Source organism: Amborella trichopoda, chromosome 3 (genome assembly GCF_054954075.1).
Source record: "Amborella trichopoda isolate Santa Cruz 75 chromosome 3, AtrichopodaSantaCruz75HAP2 v2.0, whole genome shotgun sequence".
In the NCBI taxonomy this organism is placed as follows: domain Eukaryota; kingdom Viridiplantae; phylum Streptophyta; class Magnoliopsida; order Amborellales; family Amborellaceae; genus Amborella; species Amborella trichopoda.
The window spans coordinates 59047486-59069999 of NC_142338.1; the positions used below are offsets into that span (position 1 = coordinate 59047486).

Sequence of the window (22514 nt, forward strand, 5' to 3'; positions counted from 1 at the left end):
ACTCGTAAAAACCAGATTCACGATTAATGACCATTTGTAGAGCACTATAAAGAAGCTTGAATTCATATCTTCGGCTGTATAAATCTCTACCGTTCGGACCCTAGAATCCTTCCACCTAATTAGCAACATGCCCTAAAAAATCCAAATGTCCAATTATAATCCAAAATAGCACCATAAAATGGGCACTCTTGTTATTCAAATCCGTGCATAAATTTCTGAGAAATGAACCACTCGAATCTCGATGGGTTTTAACCTAGTCCATCTAGATTTGGAATAACGATTAGACCAACACTATTGAGAACACCCAAGTTGGTAATATTTCACCCCATATTATCTAAACAACATAGATTTAATAACAACCTGACAAATTGGACCAAATTTTGGAGGAATCAGCAAAAATCCATGGCAGAACTACATAGTTTTGTAAAGCCCTCATAGATCGAACACATTTACCTCATGTCCTCGTTTCATGTCCAAATACCAACAACAAAAAGCAGTATATCAGTTCATCTGAAATTTAACTGCCATGAAGCAATTTCCTCAAGAAAACCCAAGGAATTATATTCATGAGGATATTTCATAACTCAAGGCTCCAGGGATTCTCAAAGCTTGCCCAGGCATGATATATCAATCAATCAAAAGACATCCAGGTGCACATGCTGCTTCATACATGACAATCCTACACTATAAATCTGGAATATCTTACAACTCTCAGTGTATCACAGGTTTCAAGGGATGTGCTCTCAGTTTTGACAAGTCGAGATTTGAATCAAGTTCCTCGTCTAACTCTCCGATTACGCTTCTGCAAAATGACCAACGGAGAGATTAGTCATATAACTAACAACATTGTCATTTAAGAATAAGACTATCATTGAAGATTGTTCGCGATGATTATCTGAATCCAAAGAGAAACAGTCAACCAGGAAATATCACAAGCATGAGCATTTAGTAAAAATGAAATCATTGTAAATAAATGAATGCGAGTGAGTCAGAAAGTAAAGGTCCAGCACATGTTATCTCCACGGATGATGTACAGGCCAAGAACAAGCTGCTGAACTCCTTCCTACAAAAGGCCCCAAAAGAAACTGGTTGAGGAAACGAAGAAGATAGATAATAAAAAAGGAAGCAACAATGGAAAAGATCAACACCTAATTCTAGAATGAAAATAATATGAAGAACCCCATTAAGAAAACATTACGAAGAGTAATTATTCTTTTTTTTATATTTATGGATGAATATGAGTACTCTTGAACCATATTTTCCTCATTTTCAAGTGCACAATTCCTCAGTAATAAATGCATTCAAGTTCATAGAATCATTCAAAGAGCTCTCTTTTTCAAAGAGTAATGCTCTCAAACAACTTATAGAGAGTCATTAAACAGGAGAACCAGTTAACAATAACGTCGAGAGAAAATTAGATATACATGAGCTGATGGTCCACATCTTGATCGAGATCTCAGATTTCAATTCATTCAAAGACAGTTTAGAACTCAGATTGATAATATAAATTGTTATAGAATAATCAAGTTGTAGTTAAGAAACAAATTTGCTTCACAGAACGATGTAGATTGCATCACAGTTTCTAATTATTTCTTCTGAGTTTTCAAAATTCACATTATTATTATATGTCTTTTTTTGTTATTGTTATTGTTACAATTAGTATTAAAATAATTAAGAATAAATTCCACAGCCATTTGATAGAAGGCAGATATGGATAAGATGGGTATATTGAGCAGAGGTTGGGGGCATTTGTTAAAATAGAGGAACATCGAACCAGAGGCTGGACAGCATCGAAATGATGGGATAGGTCAGAATTATTTGGGATAAGTTTCAAGGAGCAGTAATCCAAAATATGAAGATTAATAGGGTTTCTGAGAAGCAGAATAGAGGGAGCAGTGCAAAACAGATTTATGGTAATCATAAAGATCATATGGAAGCATGAGAGCAAAGGAGAATAATGTAATAGGCAACACACACACATACACAATGTATGTCAATGTATTTTTTCTTTTTTTGAGAAAGAAATGTGTGTTAACTTGTTAAAATACATTATCATCATCATCATCATCCTCATAGCCTATTCCCAACTATTTGGGGTCAGCTACACAAATCCTAATCCACCACTCTACTCTATCAAGGGCCATACCCTTAGTGAGACTATAAGTTCCCATATCTTTTCTCACTACCCCCAACCATGTCCTTTTGGGCCTACCCTTTGCTTTTTTTTAGCCTTCCACATGAACTAACTTGCACCCCCTAACAGGTATTGTACTATGTGTGCGCTACATATAGCCAACCCACATAAATCTACTTTCTCTTATCTTATTGCCTATTGGTGTCACACCTAAGTTCTTTCAAATGTATTCATTTTAAATTCCATCCCTTCTTGTCTTGCCACTCATCCATCTCAACATCCTTATCTCAGTTACACTTATCGTATGGGTATCTTGCTTCTTGACTATCCATAAAGCAAACCTGGTCGCACAGTCATCCTATAGAACTTCCCCTTCAGCTTCATTGGTAATACGGCGATCATTTAAAACTTTGGTTGCACGTCTCAACTTCGCCCACGCAGCTCTAATCCTATGTACGATATTTTTCCCACTCCCTCCATTTTTCTGGATTATCGACCCAAGATTTCGAAAGTGTGCTCTTTTTGGAACTTCTTGGCCGTTAATCTTAACTACTTCCTCATCTCTACTCCTATTATTACTAAACTTGCATTCCATATACTCTATCTTAATATGGAAAATTTTAAAACCATTAGATTCTAAAGCATCCCTCCAAAGTTCTAACTTTGTGTTGACAACATTTCGGGTTTCATCGATTAAAATTATGTCATCCACGAACAACATACACCATGGTATGTCACCTTGTGAGCGTTTAGTTAAGTTGCCATAACTAAGACAAAGAGGTATGGGCTCAATATTGATTCCTTATATAGAGCTATTGTCACTGAAAACTCACTCGTCTCGCCACTAGTCGTTCGCACACTAGTTAGCGCTCCCTCATACATATCACTCACCACGTCAATGCAGTATCTGAAAACCCCTTTCTTTTCCAACACCCACCAAATTAAATCTCGAGGCACTTTATCATGTGGAAGTAATTTCCCTTAACCCTAAACTTCTCAATCAGCTGCCTAAATAGGAAAATAACCTCAATTGTTAACCTCCTTGGCATAAAACCGAATTGATTTCTAATACACTCATTTCATGCCTTAGTAGTTGTTCAATCACACTCTCCCACAGCTTCATAGTGTGGCTCATAAGTTTGATCCTCAATAGTTCGTACAATTTTGTATGCCACCTATGTTATTGTAAACAGGTAGTACAATACTTTTCCTCCATTAATCTGCATTTTCTTTGTTCTCAACACCTTGTTGAACAGCTTGGTCAGCCAGTCAATGCTAATTTCCCCATGCACTTCCAAATCTCTATCAGGATACCATCTGATCATAAAGCCTTTCCTATCTTCATCTTCTTCAAAGCTTTTTTCAGTTCCGATATCTTAATCCTACGAATGTATCTATGACCTCCACCCTCATTTATGCCAATGGAGTGTTAAAATAGAAAAAAAAATCATTTTTTGATTCTAAGTAATATACAAGAAAAGTATAAAAATATATCCATTAATGAATATCGCCCATATGTGTATAGAATCAACAAAAGGGTTCTTGGAGAATGGAGCATGCGATCACCAGAACAAAAAATTTCCAAACGTGATTATTAGTATGTATTTTTGACGCACTAATTCCCCGGCACGAATACTAGAGGAGGCAGTTACGACCTAGGCTCGTGGGTGCCAGTCACACCTATGGGCTATGGAAGCCCGCACCAATAAGTCTAATTTTGGGAGAATCTGAAAAGGTATCATCTCGACCTCAAAAAGCTTGTGAGGATGGCATTTGACGCCTCAAGGATGCCCGCCAAGTTTCGTCTCGATCGGACAAAGATAAAGCAGATCAGAAGGAAATTTCATTTACAATGCCGTTTCCTAGCATGTTGAAAAAGTACCTCATAACTAGAGCTACATTACCAAGGTTTCTAGTGAGTACCAAACCACCACCAATAGATTCAGAAGATCGAAAAACCCCATAATACCAATTTTCAGCTAATTTGGACCTTTTTGGACCATTCTAGGCTTAACTTACATAAAATGAGTGGGTTTCACACTATTCCTGTGCTACCTCAGTGAACCAGTTTCCAAAAATGGAAACTGCTTTTTGAAAACGAGAATTCCTTGTGAAGATCATAACTCTCTCATTTTAAGGTCAATCAAGCTCAAATTTCAGTATGTTGTGTCTCATCAAAACACATGTTTTGATATATGGCACGACCTGAGATGATGCCCAGAACGATAGAAATCCTAGAGAGAAGTTGGACCCAAAAAGCCATGAATTGCAGAATTTTTAAAGAGAAACATCCATTCATTCTCATGGTCGTTTCTCGAAGCCCCAACATTGAATTTCGTCTAGAGCGGGTCTTGCGACCGCAACTCAAAGGGCTTCAATTTGAGGTAAATTTTATTTAAGATTGGAGTCAAGAAGCCACTCTAATTCAAGTTTACAAGAAGGCATGATTTTTTGGCACCAGAATTCCATTTTCCAGCGACCATCCAAAATAAGAAAGTGATCAATCGGCACTCAAATCGGGGGGGGGTTTCGTTGCAAAATGATCACGACGACTTCCCCTTCGATTTGTGAAAAAGAAAGGACCAAAACCACGATAAATCAAGCTACATTAAGGATCAAAGTTCGCAAGTTTGTACACTTGGCCGGAATTTTTGGGTTCATCACCAAAAGTTTGATTCAAGCTTCAAAATGGGTACCAAATCGACCATCGTTTCTACGATGTCGGATCTCTCAAAATGATGTCGTAAAACACCTAAAACGGCCCTGAGGCCTAGCTATAGCAAATGGCCCCTCCAAAAGGGATGGTTTTGTCATTTGCAAGATTCCAAGGGCAAACTGTTCATTGTGCAGAAAAATGGGATTGATTATTTTATTCAAAAAAAAATATTCTATTTTGATCATCCACCCTTGTTTTGTAAAGATCATATATAAGTTCCTTCATTTGTAACCTAAGTTGAAAAGAAGAGATAAAAAATCCTAAGCTTTTGCCCCTTGACCTTAAGTTTGTGCATCTTTCTTACTTCAAGAGAGAGGACAGAGAATATTTTTGCATTGAGAGGAATACCTCCATATCCCAAACTTCCAAACCTCCCACTTCCTACTCCCATGCTCTATACTCCCTACACCACACTATACCCTACGCCCTATACCACACCATATCCTACACCCTATACCACTTATCTTAACCCACTTAACCCTACTCCCTATAACACACCATACCCTACACCCTTGATCACTCATCTCAACCCACTTAAGCCTACTCCCTACACCACACCATATCCTACACCTTAGTTCACCCATACTTAGCCCGGTCAACCATACACCATAGCCCACCTAGGTTCACCCAAACCTAACCGTGCACCCTAACCCTCTACCCAAAGACCCAATCCCTCTCAAGAGCCTGCAAGGGACCGTGGGGTTCGAGCCATCACCCTATTTGCTAGGTACCCGATCCCTTTTTCTCTCTTCTTTTCTTCTTTCTTCTCCTCCTTTCTTTTTCTTCTTTCTCCCTTTTCTTTCCTCTTCGTTCTTCTTCTTCTTCTTCTCTCTCCTTCTTTCTTCTTCCTTTTTCTTCTTTTCTCTTCTCCTCCTTGTTATACGTCATTTTTGACGTACTTGTATCCCCGGGATGCAAAAGGAGAAAGCCGGGAGTAACATGGTCCCACCAGTGCCAAAGATGCCAACAGACCACGAGAACATTGTAGCAATAAGCTTGATATTAGGTGACCTCTAAAGAAGTGTTAGAATGGCCTCAAATTGCATGAGAGGGTAGTTTTGGATGCCCTAAGAACACCCGTAAAGTTTCGTCGCATTCTAACAAGTTTTGAGCCGATCAGGACGAATCTCGGTTTTTAAATCCAGTTCATATCATGCTGAAAATGGACCCCATAACTACAGCCCTATTTTCTGGGTCTCAAAAGAGTATCAGACCACCGCCATTGGATTCGGAATGTCGAAAAACCCCCAGGTACCAAGTTTCGGCTCAATCAGACCCCCTGGTCCGAACCTAATTAACCGAAAGCTTTACACTATTGCGATGCAGCTTCAATGAACCAGTTTCCATTTATAGAAACTATGTTTATCTCATTTCAAAATGAACTACAAATGCTGATAACTTGCTCATTTTAAGTCCAATTAAGCTCAAATTCGGACATGAGCTAGATCTCGACGATATGCTCGTTTTGACATATAGCAAGCATCATGACGTGACCCGAAACGAGAGAATTCTTACAGAGAAGATGGGCTCGAAACATGAAAATTCAGATTTTAAAAAGAGAAACATCTTATTCTTTGAGAGGCTATACCTCAAGATCCCGATGTCGGATCGTCTCAAGTATGGGTCCGTTGCGACCATACTTCAAAGAACTTCAGTTTGACACAATCTTTAAGTATGATCGGAGGGTGGATGACACCGAATTTTGAGGTTGAAGAAGGCACATTTTCAGGTCGCCGGAATCCCATTTTCCGGCGACCTCAAATTTGGAACGCGCTCAAACATAGACCAAAATGGACCAAAATTATCACAAAATGATCGTGATAGTATCCTCATCAATTTGTGATCAAAATGAAGTCTCAGAACATCACGAATCATGCCGAATTGGTGGTCGAAGAATCACAAGTTTATGGACTTGGCTGGATTTTGGGTTCTTCCTTAAAAAACTCCATTCCAAGACGATCAATGGGTATCAAAACGTGCATAGCAATTCAAGCATCGATTCTACAACATTTAATCGCTCGAATTGCCACCATAAACATCCGAAAAAGCTCTTGCGGCCTAGCAATGGCAAAAGGTCCCTCATGGAGGGATGGTTTTGTCATTTGCTGAAAAGGGCTAAGGGTATTTTGGTCATTAATTCCAAAAACGGGATTAATATTTTTATTCATTAAATGTGTAGTTTTCAACAATTCTAGAGGTTTTTGAGTATCCACCCATGTTTTGGGGTTACTCTATATAAGCAAAGTGAAGTCATTTGTTATGAGACTCTTGAGAGTTTTGGAAATTAATGAGAAGAGCTTGAGAATTCTAAGAGCTTAAGCTTCTTCTTTTGCTTTGATTCCAAACCCAAGACTCAAGTAGAGAGGAGAGAGAAACAATTCCTAGAGAGAGAAAATACCCCTAGGAACCTTTCACTCCCTAGAACCCCAAAATTCCAACTTCCCTAGGATTCCCAACTCACAATCCTACCCCATACACTCTAACTCCCATACACCCTAGAACTCCCAACTCCCAATTCTATTCCATACACCCTACACCCTACCTTAGTTTTCCTACACCCTACCCTACTCCATACACCATAGTACCCCATACGCCTTAGCTTTCCTACACCCTACCTTATCTCATACTAGCATCTATACACCCTCAATCTTCCATGCATACCAACCTAGTGTATGCACCCTAGTTTCCATACACCATACGTTACCGTAGCTCACTTAAGCCCATACACCTAAAGCCTAGACCCTAGCCTTGACTCACAAGGACCAAGACCTCTCTCTAAAGTGCATGCAAAGGGACCCTTGAAGGCGCACCTAAGTTCAAGCTCATTCTAGGTCCACTCTCTCTCCTCTCTCCTCTCTCTTTTCCTTTTTCTCTCCTTTTGCCTTCTCTCTCTTCCACTCAGACCCAGGGCGATCTACGAGGCTACTTTATGAGTAGTTGGTCCCCTTTGCTTCCCTCTCTTCTCTCTTACTCTTCTTTCTTCTCCTTGTTCACACTTTCTTTCTCACCTACTCCATTGATTAGGGGACTCTTCAACAAGTGATTCTCTGACAAGTTTTTTAACTCTCGGACTCCACTTTCTTGAATCCTCCGAGGTACTAGAGCCTTGTCCCTAGTACCTTTTCCTTCCGTGTATCCAGTATTACCTCCTGAGGGAGGTCACACCAAAAGGCTGCCCAATTCCTGGGAGGTTACCTCTCCTTCCTCCTCTAGCTTCTTATTTCATCCACCATCTCCCTTAAAGTCAACCCAACTCTAAACCTCTTCTAAGCCACCCCCCTTCTAAGTACGTTCAACCAGTGCGAAAATACAAGAGCAGCCGTGAACTGAGAAGGAAGCAAGTTCCAAACCCGACTGAGAAGGCCAAGGGGCTTTCACAAGAGTGATCTAAGAGGGCTCACAAGGGCCTAGGCGCATCCACGAACCCAACCCGCCGCGAGGTAAGTAGTTGAACCACTCACCGCACAAAATCCCTCTCACATGTTGGGACACCTATCCGCACCCACACACGGACGTGCAACATGCAATACACGTGCGCGCACGGGGCACCCCGTGGTTTTTTGAGAGGGCGATCCCGGGCCAGGCCTCACACCGGGTCCCAGGTCACGACGAGATCGAGGCCCAACCAGTGATGAATTTGATAGCGAAAATAGAACTTATGGTATGAATATAGAGTGCATGGTCATAGCTCCCTGTGGTTCCAAATATGGACCACAAATTAGCGACAATGAAGTAGAGCATCAGTCAAACACCATCCAAAGCTCATAAAAGAAATTAATAATTATTACTTACCTTATGCTCTATTATTAGTGATTAAAAAAAATTTGGGAGGGATGGGGGGAGGAATGGGGCAGTGAAGGGGTGAGAAGGGGGGAGCGCCAGAAAGGGAAATGATTTAGTAATTAAAAATTGGTGACTGGGACTGAATACCTAAGACTAGGGGCGACTCTGACCAAGTCGTGGGTTGCCTTTGTGGTGTAATTGTTATGGAGAGTTGGCCGAGTCAGACTGTTGACTTGGGCTTGGGACCTTGACAAGCCAGAGCCCAATTAAGGTCCTTAATCACTGGTTATTAGTCAAATGATAAGAGCAACCCATTATCATCTTAACTGAGCAAGAAAAAATATCAAGAAATCCAACCTCTGGACATTGAAATGCCGGTAGGATATGTGGGCTACAGAGTTTACTTTGAGAATTGTTAGATAGCTCCTATGTTGCCCTCAACTTTTGAAAACAGAAAAAAAGAACAAGGACCCTGACAAGCCAAAGCCCAAGTCAAGGTCCTTAATCACTGGTTATTATAAAAATAGAATACTTTTCAAAGGATAACAGCAATCCATTGTCATCTTAACTGGGCAAAAAAAAAATAACAAGAAATCCAACATCTGAACAAATGAAATGCCAGTAGATAGGCAGGCTACGAAGTTTACTTCGAGAAATAATAGACGGTTCCTATGTTGTCCTCAACTTTTGAAAACAGAAAAAAAAGATCCAAGGTAAAATAGTCATTTGACTACCCATTGCCCAAGTCGCAAGCAACATCAACTGTCAATTCAGAACGCGTGTTTTTAATGGTGGGGAAGGCAGGTGTAAATTTGTAAAATTGCCAAGATAATATTTGACAACTTGGCCTTTCTATTCTCTAATGCGTGTTCCTTTTTTCCTTCTTTTTTTTTGCAGCATGTGGGGTTCACTTTTTTCTTTTCCTTTTTTTCTATCTTTCTTTTTTTTCTTTTTTTCTTTTTTGGGTGGGGGGGGGGGGAAAGGCCAGGGCAAGTAGTAGGTAGTTATTTCATACCACCACAAAAGAATTTCCTTTAAAGTGCAACTACCCTAACTTTGCCTCTTTCTTTTTTTCTTTATTCCCGTATAAGTTCTTCATCCAAGAGAAACTCTTGCAATCAAACGAAGACGATCACTATAATAACTAAGCAACATACAAAGATTATAACTATCATAACTAAGCACTAAGATCTGATTTTCATAAACTAAGCAATATCTAATTCATTATCTAAGAAAACGGGCCCCATTCTTTGATAATTAATCATCATCATCATCGATAAAGCCTTTTCCCAACAAATTAGGGTCGGCTACACGAATCTTGGTCCACCATTCTGCTCTATTGAGGGACATACCCTCAATGAAGCCATAAGTTCGTATATTTTTCTCACTAATTCCAATTATGTTCTTTTGGGCCTACCTTTTGCCCTTTTTTAGCTTTCCACTTGAACTGACTTGCACCTCCTAACATGTATTGTATTGGGTTTGCGCCACACATGGCCAGCCCACCTACGTCTACTTTCTCTCATCTTATCCCCTATTGGTGCCACACTTAAATCTTCCCGAATGTATTCATTTTGAATTCTATCCTTTCTTGTCTTGCCACTCATCCATCTCAACATCTGCATCTCTGGTACACTTATTTTATAGGTATATTGTTTTTTGACCGCTTAACATTCTGCCCCATAGAGCAAAGCCAATTTCACAATTGTCCTATAGAACTTGGCCTTCAGCTTCATTGTTATGTGGCGATCACATAAAATTCTGTTTGTATATCTCCACTTCGCACACCCAGCTCTAATTTTATGTGCGACATCTTCCCCAATCTCTCCATTTTTTGGATTATCGACCAAAGATAGCGAAAGTGCGCTCTTTTTGGTATTTCTATACCGTCAATTTTAACTACTTCCTCGTCTCTACTACTATTATTACTAAACTTGCATTCCATATACTCTATCTTAGTCCGGCTAATTTTATAACCATCAAATTCTAGAGCATCCCTCCAAAGTTCTAACTTTGTGTTGACGTAGTTTCAGGTCTCATCGATCAAAACTATGTCACCTGCGAACAACACGCACTACGGTGCCTCATCTTGTAGGTACCTAGTTAAGTCGTCCATAACTAAGACTTCTTTGATAACTAATGATTTCTCTTTTTTCCTAGGAGTGAGTAACATATTTGTTACAGTGTTTAAAAACTCACCTTGGGCCAGATGCTCGGTCCCTGTGGCAAGTCCAAGTGGACTCACCTGCATATTATACAAGGCCAAAAGCCAAAAGCCCTATAAAAATTTAAGAAATAAAAATATATCAAAACTAAAATAAATGTATTAAAAGTCAAGAAACCAAGAGCAAAATTAAAATTCCAAATTAGTTAAAATTGTTTTATAGTTGGGAACATTTCAAAAAACAAAAACAAAAAAAAGGAAACTATAAAAAACGCAATTATGGGGAAAAAAAAAACTCACCAATCTTTGGCTAGAAACTTCAAAGCCCCCTTGAAAGCATGTAGAGAGGCCATGGTGTACATACCTATGTGGAAGAGTACATAGTAAGATAACTCTCATCTACTGTATATTCTTCTTTCACCTATTAATACGACGGACAGGTACCCACTGCTCAAACCCCTCACAATTTTAGCGAAAAAAGAAAAAGATCTTTGCCAAAAAAAACAAATTATGTATAAAATATTTATTCAGCAATCCATATGTTCAACTATTTTTTGGGATTTTAGAATTTTTTATGTGCCACAAGTTGTACAAAAAAAGGTGGCAAATTCGAGGGAAATCGGCCGAGCCTCTTTGTACAATACGGGGGCGGGGAATCCAAGGGAAATCAGCCGAGCCTCTAACACTAATTTCTTAAGATTGACATTACCTAGATCCATACATGTTTTTATAATTTTTTTCATAGAAATAATGGTATTTGGTTTAAGCTAAGCGCAAGAACGAAAAGCATAGAGAAGGATAAAGTAAAAGTTCTAAGTAGATGACTAGTAGTAATCATAATGATGCAAAATTCGTGTCATCTAAGAACAAATGTATCCCAAAAAAACAAACACAGAAAAGAAAAAAGTGTCACCTAAGAATGACAATGAAAATATCTAAGAAGCACATGCTACAGTATTATCAATCCCAGTTATACTCTAAGTCCCAACTCAAACAATGTACAAAACTCTGCTAGCATCTTTCTGGCATCACAAATTGCACTCCCTGTTTACCAATATTGTTATCTTATGAATCTAAACTAGAATTACACAATTTTCTTGCATATTATAACAGAAACATATTCAAACTTCAAGTCCAAAATGAGAATCAGTACTTAGAAAAACATCACAAACCTTTGTGGAGTAAACTCGTTCATGTGATTCATCGAGGATGATATTTGTGGCCTGATCAAAACCTTTCAAAATGCCCTGTAAGAAGTAACACCTGTTACCCATAAATCAGATATAAAGAAGAATTAATCAAAGAAAATATGGTTCAAACCCTTGGCCTGCATACATACCACTATGTTCCGCCCATCATTTGTGATAACTGATATAGTTTCTGCACATAACAGAAACAAGGGAATCGTAAGTTGAGAATGTAGTAAAACTTTATAGCCAAATACAGCTGGTCTAGAGAATTGACTGAAACAAACTAAAATGACTACCTAGTTCTAAAAGCATAGGACTTGTGTACCATCAACACAACCATTCTGGCAAGCATTCCACTATATTGAGAACACATTTAAAAGCAATGAGAGACTCTATATTTTCTACATTTAACAAGCCAGTTCATGAGTTTAGGCACATACGGTCCACAAGAGACTCAAGCCCAGGACCACTTGACATTCTGAGTAAATCTTAACGCCGTCCTTTCAGTAGATTTTAAATCACGTGTAGTCAATCTTGTCTGCAGAAGCCCAAACAGATGCAGCATCCAGGTTAAATCTAACCAAAAAGGCCACTAAGCCAGATCTAATGAGAAACCAACTGCCTGGCCAATGAGCTTTGTATGTTAGAAAGATACATTTGGCAGAAATGAACTGCTGGTGTTATTCAAAGTTAGAACAAGATATGTGAATCACAACACAATAAGGAGTTCTAACTTACAATCATGCTCATAAACAGAATCAGCGTCAAGAAAACTAAGGCATGAGAGGGATACTTTTCTTTTATGTGGAATAATGAAAAGAATAAACAAAGGCATCACAATGTATTTGACACTGGTAAAAAAGAAGCAGACCGATAGTAGCTCTTTCGTGATACAGCCTACAAAGGTTCACTAGCCATGTGCAATCTGTGTGGCCCCCAAATAAAATGGTACTTCATTTCAGTATAAATGCCTCTAGAGTCATTAGAAATGGAGTAGAATTGCATTTTCAATACTTAGAATGATTTTCATATGATCACGAAAGGCTACCATGAAAGATACAAAGCTCGGCTAAAATTCCAAGGATAACAGGAGGATACCAAAAATCCACAACAAAGGGGAGAAAATTGTAGGCACCGAATAGCCATTATGCCCCTCCCCAAGGGTGACAACATCAGAAACCAACTAGCCAGAATTAATAAACTCAAGACCAATACAAGATGAGAAAAGCAGATATGAAGTCACCCAAGTAAAACATAAGGGGAAAAAGTTTCATACTTTGATCCCTACCCATAGTAACTAGCAAGAAATGGTCTACGGTTCAAAACCTAGCTTAGCCACCCAAGTAAAACATAATAAAATAAAGTTACCAATCAACTAAAATGAGGTAGTATAATTTAAATTAATGAATGCGTTAACCCTCATAAAAAATCATGTATGGATCCCATATATGAAAATTATCAAAATAAATTATATGGGCATCACCAAGTAATTACAGTATTGCACTATCATGATCCTCCAAGAATTCCAATACAAGTGTTCTTATTTTGTATTAAACTTAAATTTAAAGTTCACATCCAATACAAATCTACAAAAAAGAAAATATTAAATGAAAAGGAATTATAAACACAAGCTGTACAGTTTCTGTGCCATATTTACCTTCAACAGGAAAATGAAAAATTTATACTTCATTAATCACCCAGGTAACTCAATATGCCCGATTCAAAACTAACTTCTTTCTCATTGTAAAATCAAATATAAACAGCTAAACTACCATTTAATGAATGCTCCAGACCAAAACCCAATAAAACTAGCATCAGTTTCCATTTTTACCCTAACTACTATTTCGTGTGCTATTGTTCCTCTTTCGTTCTTATTCTTTCTTTCTTATTGTCAGTATACCATTGTTTTTTTTTCCATTGGGTCATCATATATGAATCATTGCAGCACCTAAGATTTCAAGAATCTAAACCTCATATTGAAAATGTAAGATTCTCAAGAAATAAAATAAGTATACCTGCACATTTTCCATTTCTCCTCAAACACATGATTCATGTGTTGTTTGCTAACTCGTAATTTCCAATAATTAACTCTACTTAGTATATACATATTTAAAAACTCATCTTTGTGCTAATTTTTGTTGGCAATTTTCAGGAGGGGGGACGCTCTCTGTCTAGTTCACTACTTTGATGCCAAGGACAAGGTAAGCGGCATAACTAGACATTTTAATACTCTAGTACTAATTAATATATATTTGAACTTCCAATGGCCACAGCACAATGAAATTGCTCTTCCTGATGAGGAAATTTGGAATGAGGGGCTGCATGCTGATGGGTAAAACTTAAAACTATTTCACAGATAGAAAATTAAAGCTATCTTTTATCTTTCTAACCTCTGCTTCTCCATCCAGAGTCGGGGATCTGGCTCCCATTTTTCAAGGGGCTTAAAGCCTTTTATCTTCCCATCCAAGATTGAGGGCTTCTCCATCCAAACTAGGGGATCTGGCTCCCATTTTTCAAGGGACTTAAAGCTACCTTTTATCTCAGACTCGGAGATAGGGCTCCGACTTTTCAAGGGGCTTCTGACGGCTTCTCCATCCAGACTTGGCAATCGGGCTCCCATTTTTCAAGGGCTCCTAACGACTTCCCCATCTAGAATTGGTGAACTGGCTCCCATTGTCAAAGGGCTTAAAGCTATCTCTTATGTTTCTAACCCAGCTTCTCTTTTATGTTTCTAACCCAGCTTCTCCATCCAAGACTAGGCTCCCATTTTCCAAGAGGCTTTCCACTATTTTTCTAACCTCCAACGTGTGCTTTTTCCTCTTAATTTTGTCTAACCTACCCCTGCACACCTCCATTTCAGTCTTTTGCTCTTCAGATTGCAAAAAGGCAAGGCTTGCGGCTTTATTCTAGATACATCGCTTTAGGCAGAAAACAATTATGAATAGTATTGATACATTAAGACCATAACAAAACTATGAATAGAATTGATATATCCAAAGACCAAACAAGGCTATTCAATGAGAAGTATCCCTCTCTCTTTCAAGGCTAGTCAATGAAAAGTATCGCTCTCTCTCAAGAGAACTCTCCCTCTCTCTCAAGATAACAGTCCATATACATTGTTAACGCACTGACAACAATGCTAACAATTCCCTATCGGTCTATGTCATTTTGGGACAAGTAGAACATCTCTCATAAAAAGACATAAGGATTTGCAGTTCTTGTAGAGTGGAACCACGCAATACCAGACACGAGATAGATCCTCTAAAGAACAAAGGTTTTCGTCAAATAGGCGAATTCATTTGGGACCCCGCAAATCCATTCTTTTTTATATTCAAAGATTAGTCCTTTGCCTCTATGTTTGCACATTGAGAATTCTTTGCGATGAAGAGATATCAAAGGGGCTTAACACCAATAGTTTTATGGATGTATATGGACTGTTAACACTATATATGCGCAGTCTATACTACTGCCAACGGTGTATAAGGACATTTAACAGTCCATATCCACTATTAATAGTTTCTATCCTAATCAGGCCGGGTTGGCCATTGCATTTATTTGAATGATGGTTTGATTGGTATGCATCAATGCCTTCTTATATATGCATGATAATCTTATTGCATTTATTTGAATAATGGATTGATTATTATGCATCATTTCCTTTTTATAGTCCATGTAACTATTAACAATGTATGTTGTCCATATTCACTGTTAACTATGTATATGAATTGTGAACAGTCCATAAACCTCACTCCCATACATATAAATTGTTAACAGTTACGCGGCTAACATTGTATATGGACTGTTAACAGCCCATTGTATATTGACTGTTAACAGCTCATAAACACTATTAACCAGTGTTTTAAAAATCACCGAGTCGGCATGGAATCGACCGATTCGAATCGGGAATCGGTCATCCCGTGTCGGTTCTTAGGTAAAGCCGGGATTTGCCCGGTTCTAGACAGAACCAGCGATTCTGCATAGTAAATCACCCGGTTTTTTGCGTCATGACGTCAGGACCTGCCGATTTTTCTAAAATCAAGGGCATTTTTATAAATTTCAGGGAATTTTGAGGCAAAATTCGTCGGGAGACCGGAAAATTCATCAAAGACGGGGGAGCCCACGGGTCCACCCCGGGCACGCTTCACGGGCCCTGAGTTCCTTCACGCATGTGTGCTCACGATCCACACGCATCGCGTGATCTTATTGCTTCACACGCACTACGAATGGTGAGTACAAAGAACTATTTATTCACCTATATTTGCTTCTCTCTCTTTGATGTGGGACTATGTGAAAAAGTAATACCTTAAAACGTTCATATATTATACATATTGTTAACGATTATCTTAACAAGAAGTTGCAAGTGCCATACTGGTTATTGCATGCGCTCATTGTGTGGATGGACGCGGGTTCGATTCCTCTCGTTGAGGAACTGTTTTTTTTCCTTTTTTTTTTTTCAAATTATTTTCTTATCAAAAAAATTAAAGGTTTTTTGGAAAAATAACAATTAAAAGGTTTTTATCAATTTTGGTTTTGTCAATTTTTTTCTTATCAATAAAATAAAAATTTTCGTATAAAAAAAATGAAATTTTTTGTCAAATTTTTTTCTTATAAAGAAAAATTAAAGGCTTTTTCTAAAAAACAAAAATAAAAGGTTTTTATCAATTTCGCTTTTTGTCAATTTTTTTTCTTATCTACAAAATAAAAAAGTTTTGCATAAAAAAAAATGAAAGGTTCTTATCAATTCTTTTTCTTGTCAAAAAACCAAAAGGCTTTTGTCAAAAAACAAAAAATAAAAAATAAAAAGTTATTGTCAAAAAAATAAAAAGTTGTTATAAAAAAAAATACAAGTATTTTTGTCAAAAAAACTCATTTCTTATTTTTGTTAAAATAAGTTCATATTTTTGTCAAAAAACTCATTTCTTATTTTTGTCAAAAATACAACAAGTATTTTTGTTAAAAAAAGTTCATTCAGAGAAAAAAAACTCAATATTCACATATTGATGAAAAAAAAGTACCCCGATTTCTTATTGGATTATTAAAAAACAATATTTATAATGAATTTTAATATCTTTTTTAGATTTTTTTAAAGCTTAATCCAACCGATTCGACCAATTTCCGATCCGAATTGCCGATTCACCGATCCGGATGGGTTTTTTGGGGTACCCGATCTGGGGCACCGATCCGTTTTTAAACCGCTGCTAATAACACGTTATTTGTTAACACTATTAACACATTGTTAACAATGTTAACATTGTTTATGGATGTATATGGACTGTAATAGTGTATCAGTCCATAGCATTGTTTACAGTGCGTATGGACTACAAGCAGTCCATACATGAACCTAACAGTATATAGAGTCCAATACACTTGAGAGTGACATTTATGGATTGTTCACAGTCCATGTACACTGTTAACAGTGCATATGGACTATAAAAAGGCATTGATGCATAAAAATCAACCCATCATTCAAATAATGTAACAATTCTCTCAAAACAAATTTCAAATAATACAATAAAACTATAGTGGATATATAAGAAGGCAAATGATGCATAACAATCAATCAATCACTCAAATAAATGCAACCGCCAAAATGGCCTAATTATGATAGAAATTGTTAAGATATATGGCTGCTAGCCGTCTTTATCCCTGTTAACAGTGTTATGGATTACCAATATACACAGCTAATAGTGTCATGGACTGCTCATATACACTGTTGACAGTGTTAACAGTCCATATACATCCATCAACACTGTTAGCATTGCTAACAATGTGATAACAGTGTCTATGAACTGTTAACAGTCCATATATGGACAACATACATTGTTAACCAGGTTTCAAAAAAGGGTCCACCCAGCGCCTAGGTACCAAAGAGACCTCAGGCCGCACGCCTAGGCCTAGGCGCCCCATATATATATATATATATATTGCCACCTTCATATAAAAAAAATAGTGTATTAACTACTCCATACACACTATTACCAGGCATCAACACACGTTGTCAAAAAAATTATCGTTGTCAAAAGAAAACAGGCATCAACGCATAACAGTCAATCTACTATTCAAATAAATGCAATTGCCAACCATGTCCGATTATGACAATAACTCATCTACCCATTTTGACAACCCCCCTTCTTCAGCTTCCAAGTTTGAAAATATTGCAAAATATTATATGATGCAGCATTCAAACATTCAATAAACAAAAATTATGTGATTCAACTGTTAATAAAGATATATGCATAAGAAATCAGTACAAGCTAGATGTGTAGAAACTCAATATATTAACCACAACAGATGCTAGATATCTAAACACAACATGATAAATATACCCCAATCCAAGACGAAAAACTCAAAACGAAAAAAAAAAGGGAAAAAAAAAAGTCAAGTGAGCATGTATGGAAATCCATGGACTTCATAAACGGAAAGCAGGATCAAAAAACAAACCCAACTCTAATGTAAACTACAAAAATTCAAGCTTATGGACTAAACTACATTAAATTGAATTTATTCTAAAGTTCCATTCCATGTCGTTCATTAAGACAATACGGAGTAATTTCTATGAGAAAGAGAAACATAATAAAAGTGAACCTTAATTTCAAGATTCAAAGAAAAAATGATAAACAATCCCCACCAAAAGGTGAAATAAGTTAAGAAGAAAAGGAACAAAAAGAACATCAAGAGCCATATTTCACATCCCTTTTGAAAGAAACATATATTAAAAAGTATTAAAGACCAGAAATCCATATGCTATAATTTTGAGGATCTACTAAGTCATCTTGGCCAATTATAAAAATAAATAAAAAGACACACATGCTGAGATTAGTGGATACTGAAACAATACTTAACAGAAATTAGTTACTAACTTACAAGAGATCACACTGGAACAAAAAGATACTATTCTCAAAATGTAGTACTGATACTAAGAACATTACAAGGATTAACTAGCCTGATCTGCACTTCTACTCAGTAAGCTAACCACTATGCCAATGCTATATGAGTAATGGCTCATATAAGAGCAAACAAACACATGAATCATGTGCTTAGATTCAAATATGCATCAGAATGCCAATGATGCAGTCTTTTAAAAAAAATGAAAAGCAACAACATAAAACATTCAAAGAAAGAGGATGAATGAAATAACAAAGGAACAAAGGATCAATCTCAGGTTTATATGAAGCATATGATCCAGAACATTCATCAGAAATGTACGGGAACGAACCTAGAATACCCCACTTGCCAGTGAAATGTCCAATTCTCTGAAGAATAAAAATAAATTTACAATAAACAATGGATAGTTAGTTCTCTCTGAATTGGCCTATTTGAAAGCATCAGGTCAGGGATCCTCTCTCTCTCTCTCTCTCTCTCTCTCTCTCTCTCTCTCTCTCACACACACACACACACACACACACACAGGGGAGAGACAGAGAGAGGAGAGAAAACGCATGGATGAAAAAACAAGCATCTGTAAATCGATGCAGGGATACTTGAAAATGTTACCAGAATATAATCAATGACTCATACTTGACAGAACTTATAAGAAGAAGAAAACAAAGAAAACCAAAATTGAAAAGCACCTACTGCTACGAAACAATCAACAACCCAGCCAGAAATTTATTTACAACAAACCAACCAAATTAAACAAAGAACCAAAGAATTCTTGGAATTGAAACCAAGCAATCAAGACTACCAAAAACCAAATGAATCCATCTCTCTACAAAAAGGGGACCCAAAATTATGTAGTAGAATCAAACACTCGCCATTATAGGCTTTTTTTTGTGGAACTTATGTTGATCCTTGACAGAGGCTGCCTTCTTACAACAGAAGAAGAACGAACAAGAGAAGGAGGAGGCGGAAGAAGGAAAAGGAGGGGACTTTTGTAGTTAATGTTGTCTTTCACCCACTCTTTCTCCACCGTAAGCTCTCATTCTCTTTCTCCAACTGGAACTCTCTCTCTCCCCAAAATGAAAAACATATAAAATTCATTTCTCAAACGTTCAGCATCAGTCACTGAGACATTCAACATTGTTCACAAAAATATACAAAAATAATAGGATAGAAAATAAAATTGCAAAAAAAAATACCTTAATTAGAGAGCGAAAACTTCTCGGAAAATTAGAAAGCCTTCTGTCTCTGCAAATACTCTGTATCTGCAAATACTCAACAGTCTCTACAAATCACAGTTACCATTGCTCTATTTATCAACCCAGCAGGAAGCTCGCCATTTCACCAGAAACCCTAGAAAAAAAAAGTATTTCAGAGGTTTCCACGGCAAAATGATAAAAACTTTGAGTGTGAGAGAGGAGCAGACGGGTTTGGGAGAGAGCAATACGAGGGTTAGAGACAGAGGGTTTGAAAAACTTTGAGCGTGATAGGAGAGTGCGAGAGTGGGTTTGAAAAACTTGAGTGTGAGAGCGGAGGAAACGGGCGTTTGGGAGACGCTCTACGAGGGTTTAGAGAGACATTATTCTGCTTTTTTCGGCGAATAGTGTTATTCTGTGTTAAATTTTGGGAACATTAATTTTCATGCTTTCCAAACAGGAAAATAAATATTGAACTGAACAAAGGTGAGGGTTATAAAAGAAGTTGGATTTTGAGCTGTCCCAAAAACAGAAAAAAGAAAAAGCCACTTGGTAGTGTATATTACACAAATAAAAGTTTGAAACAAAATATATATATATAAATTTTATTTTGTTAAATATGATTGTAGTAATATGCACTGCCCGTGTTACTATAGTGATTTAGATATCATCTTAAAATATGCTACATTATCTCAAAATATGTAACAACTTTATATGGTCAGAGTAAAAAGGACAATGTAGAGTATCACAACTTTATTTCTACTAATAAAGTTGTAACCTTGTACAAACCGTATAGAAAAATATTTATTTTGAAACTGCCTAAGTATTTTTTATTTGTCATAATTGGACTTTCAAACCACTCAAACATTTGTATTATTATATTTTGGACGATAAAATTGGAATAAAACTACTTGAAAATTATGATTCTCACCGCATGCTGGTCAAATACATGAACTATTTCTATTTCTTGATTCTAAATAAAAAAAAAAAAATTTGGTTCTTTATACGAATTTCCCAAATTTTAATAGCTTGCTTGAGATGAGTGGGTTAGTGCCCTGTGTTGAATACGTTTGCCATTTTGAAATTATCTTTAAATTGGGTTAGTAGGTCAAGTGACTTCAATAATGGCTATTGGAAGTAGTATTTTGAGCCCATTGTCAAGTCTCTTACTCCATTCTCACAAAAAAGTGGGACCCAAATCCCCACTGACCTACCAATTTGGAAAGGGGCTAAAGTCGTGGTGGTAACACCCCACACCCTAATTACCTGTTGTAGTTTATATTCCCGTCACTAACACTGTCTCACTAATTCATAATATACTTGAGAAAATGGGTAGGGGCATCCACTTAATCACCCCAAAAAAATAGCTACTGAAAACTATCGATCCTATTGTCAAGTTGCAATAAGAATTGTTTTCAACGTATATGGTTAGCCAAAGAGAACTAGGGCTATATGGAAACCTGCATTTCGTATATAGTTATAGCTGTGAGTTGCTTGGGATTCTATCATTGGTATGGAATACGGCTCCATTGGATTGGAGGCCCATCTTCCAATCTATTTTAAAATAGGGAAATTATCGTTAATATATCTATATTTTACTATAATTGAAAAAAAAATCCCAAAATTTCAAAACATCACCTACACCAAAACCTCATTTATACCTTTTCTCACAATTTTTGGTCTTTTTTTGACCAAAATAACCTTTACAGTTGTATTTGTATCATAAATAATATTACGGTAATCTAAATACTGTAATAAGTTGAAGGAATATTACAGAAAATAAAATACCGTAATACCTTAAAGTAGTATTACTATTACGGTAATTTAATTACCGTGATAACATTATGGTAATTTAAATACCGTAATAAGTTGAAGGAGTATTACGGTAATTAAAATACCGTAATACCTTAAAGTAGTATTACGGTAATTTAATTACTGTAATATTGCTCACGTCTCATTAAAATAACACAAAGGATTTTATACTCTCTCGGGAGTCTACTATCTATTTACTCCCTTGACAAAAATCCATGTTAGCTGGATTTTTCAAATATCAAATTTTTACGATATAATCTCTACTACTTATAGAATAATTTAAGCAAAAGAAAATTTCCAAGTAAATTATTTTGTATATTAGAAAAACCTAACACTTTAATATTGAATAGAAACTATCAAATTTTCAAATAACTAGATTTAAGTGTCACGTAACTTACAATTAAATTTTTTAAAAAATAATTTAGTAAATTTTATATGGTTTTCAAAATTTTAGAACAAAAACATTATTAAATAGGTATTTTTATGCGAGGGAGTAGATCCACATCGTGCACCCATGAGAATATGGATTTTTTGAAAATTACAGCTTCCAAGAAGACTCCCGTGAAGAACCGAGGAGAAGGGTAATTCTAATATTAGCTTAGGTTTTAAACTTTTCAACCAATACGGGTTTGGAATTGAT

The 22514-nt window shown here is 36.8% G+C and overlaps 1 protein-coding gene across 8 annotated transcripts; it reads right to left on the bottom strand.

Annotated features, from left to right (window-relative positions):
- Positions 1-378: 378 nt before the first annotated feature.
- Positions 379-20500, bottom strand: LSM8 (Small nuclear ribonucleoprotein family protein). 8 transcript variants are annotated; one of them, XM_020664344.2, is made up of 8 exons: positions 20314-20500; positions 20066-20219; positions 12428-12525; positions 12137-12177; positions 11970-12060; positions 11098-11161; positions 1011-1063; positions 379-802 (listed from the first exon to the last, which is right to left on the bottom strand). In XM_020664344.2, exons 5-8 carry the CDS (start codon positions 11999-12001, stop codon positions 712-714), a joined length of 240 nt encoding a protein of 79 aa, XP_020520003.1. In that variant the 5' UTR covers positions 12002-12060; positions 12137-12177; positions 12428-12525; positions 20066-20219; positions 20314-20500; the 3' UTR covers positions 379-711. The 8 variants fall into 8 exon arrangements, with proteins under 8 accessions (XP_020520003.1, XP_020520001.1, XP_088717916.1 ...); XM_020664342.2 differs by lacking the exon at positions 11098-11161 and adding an exon at positions 19204-19240 and having other exon boundaries at positions 11970-12044; XM_088861790.1 differs by lacking the exon at positions 11098-11161 and adding an exon at positions 19204-19240 and having other exon boundaries at positions 11970-12044; positions 12428-12609.
- Positions 20501-22514: the final 2014 nt, after the last annotated feature.

What these genes read in the sequence shown, in the direction of transcription:
- LSM8 (XM_011623360.3), bottom strand. Translation starts at nt 12,464, where the DNA reads ATGTCAAGTGGTCCTGGGCTTGAGTCTCTTGTGGACC. An exon ending in ATGATGGGCGGAACATAGTG is followed by an intron (nt 12,045 to 12,136) that starts GTATGTATGCAG and finishes TACTTCTTACAG; the next exon opens with GGCATTTTGAAAGGTTTTGA. An exon ending in ATCATCCGTGGAGATAACAT is followed by an intron (nt 803 to 1,010) that starts GTGCTGGACCTT and finishes GTCATTTTGCAG; the next exon opens with AAGCGTAATCGGAGAGTTAG.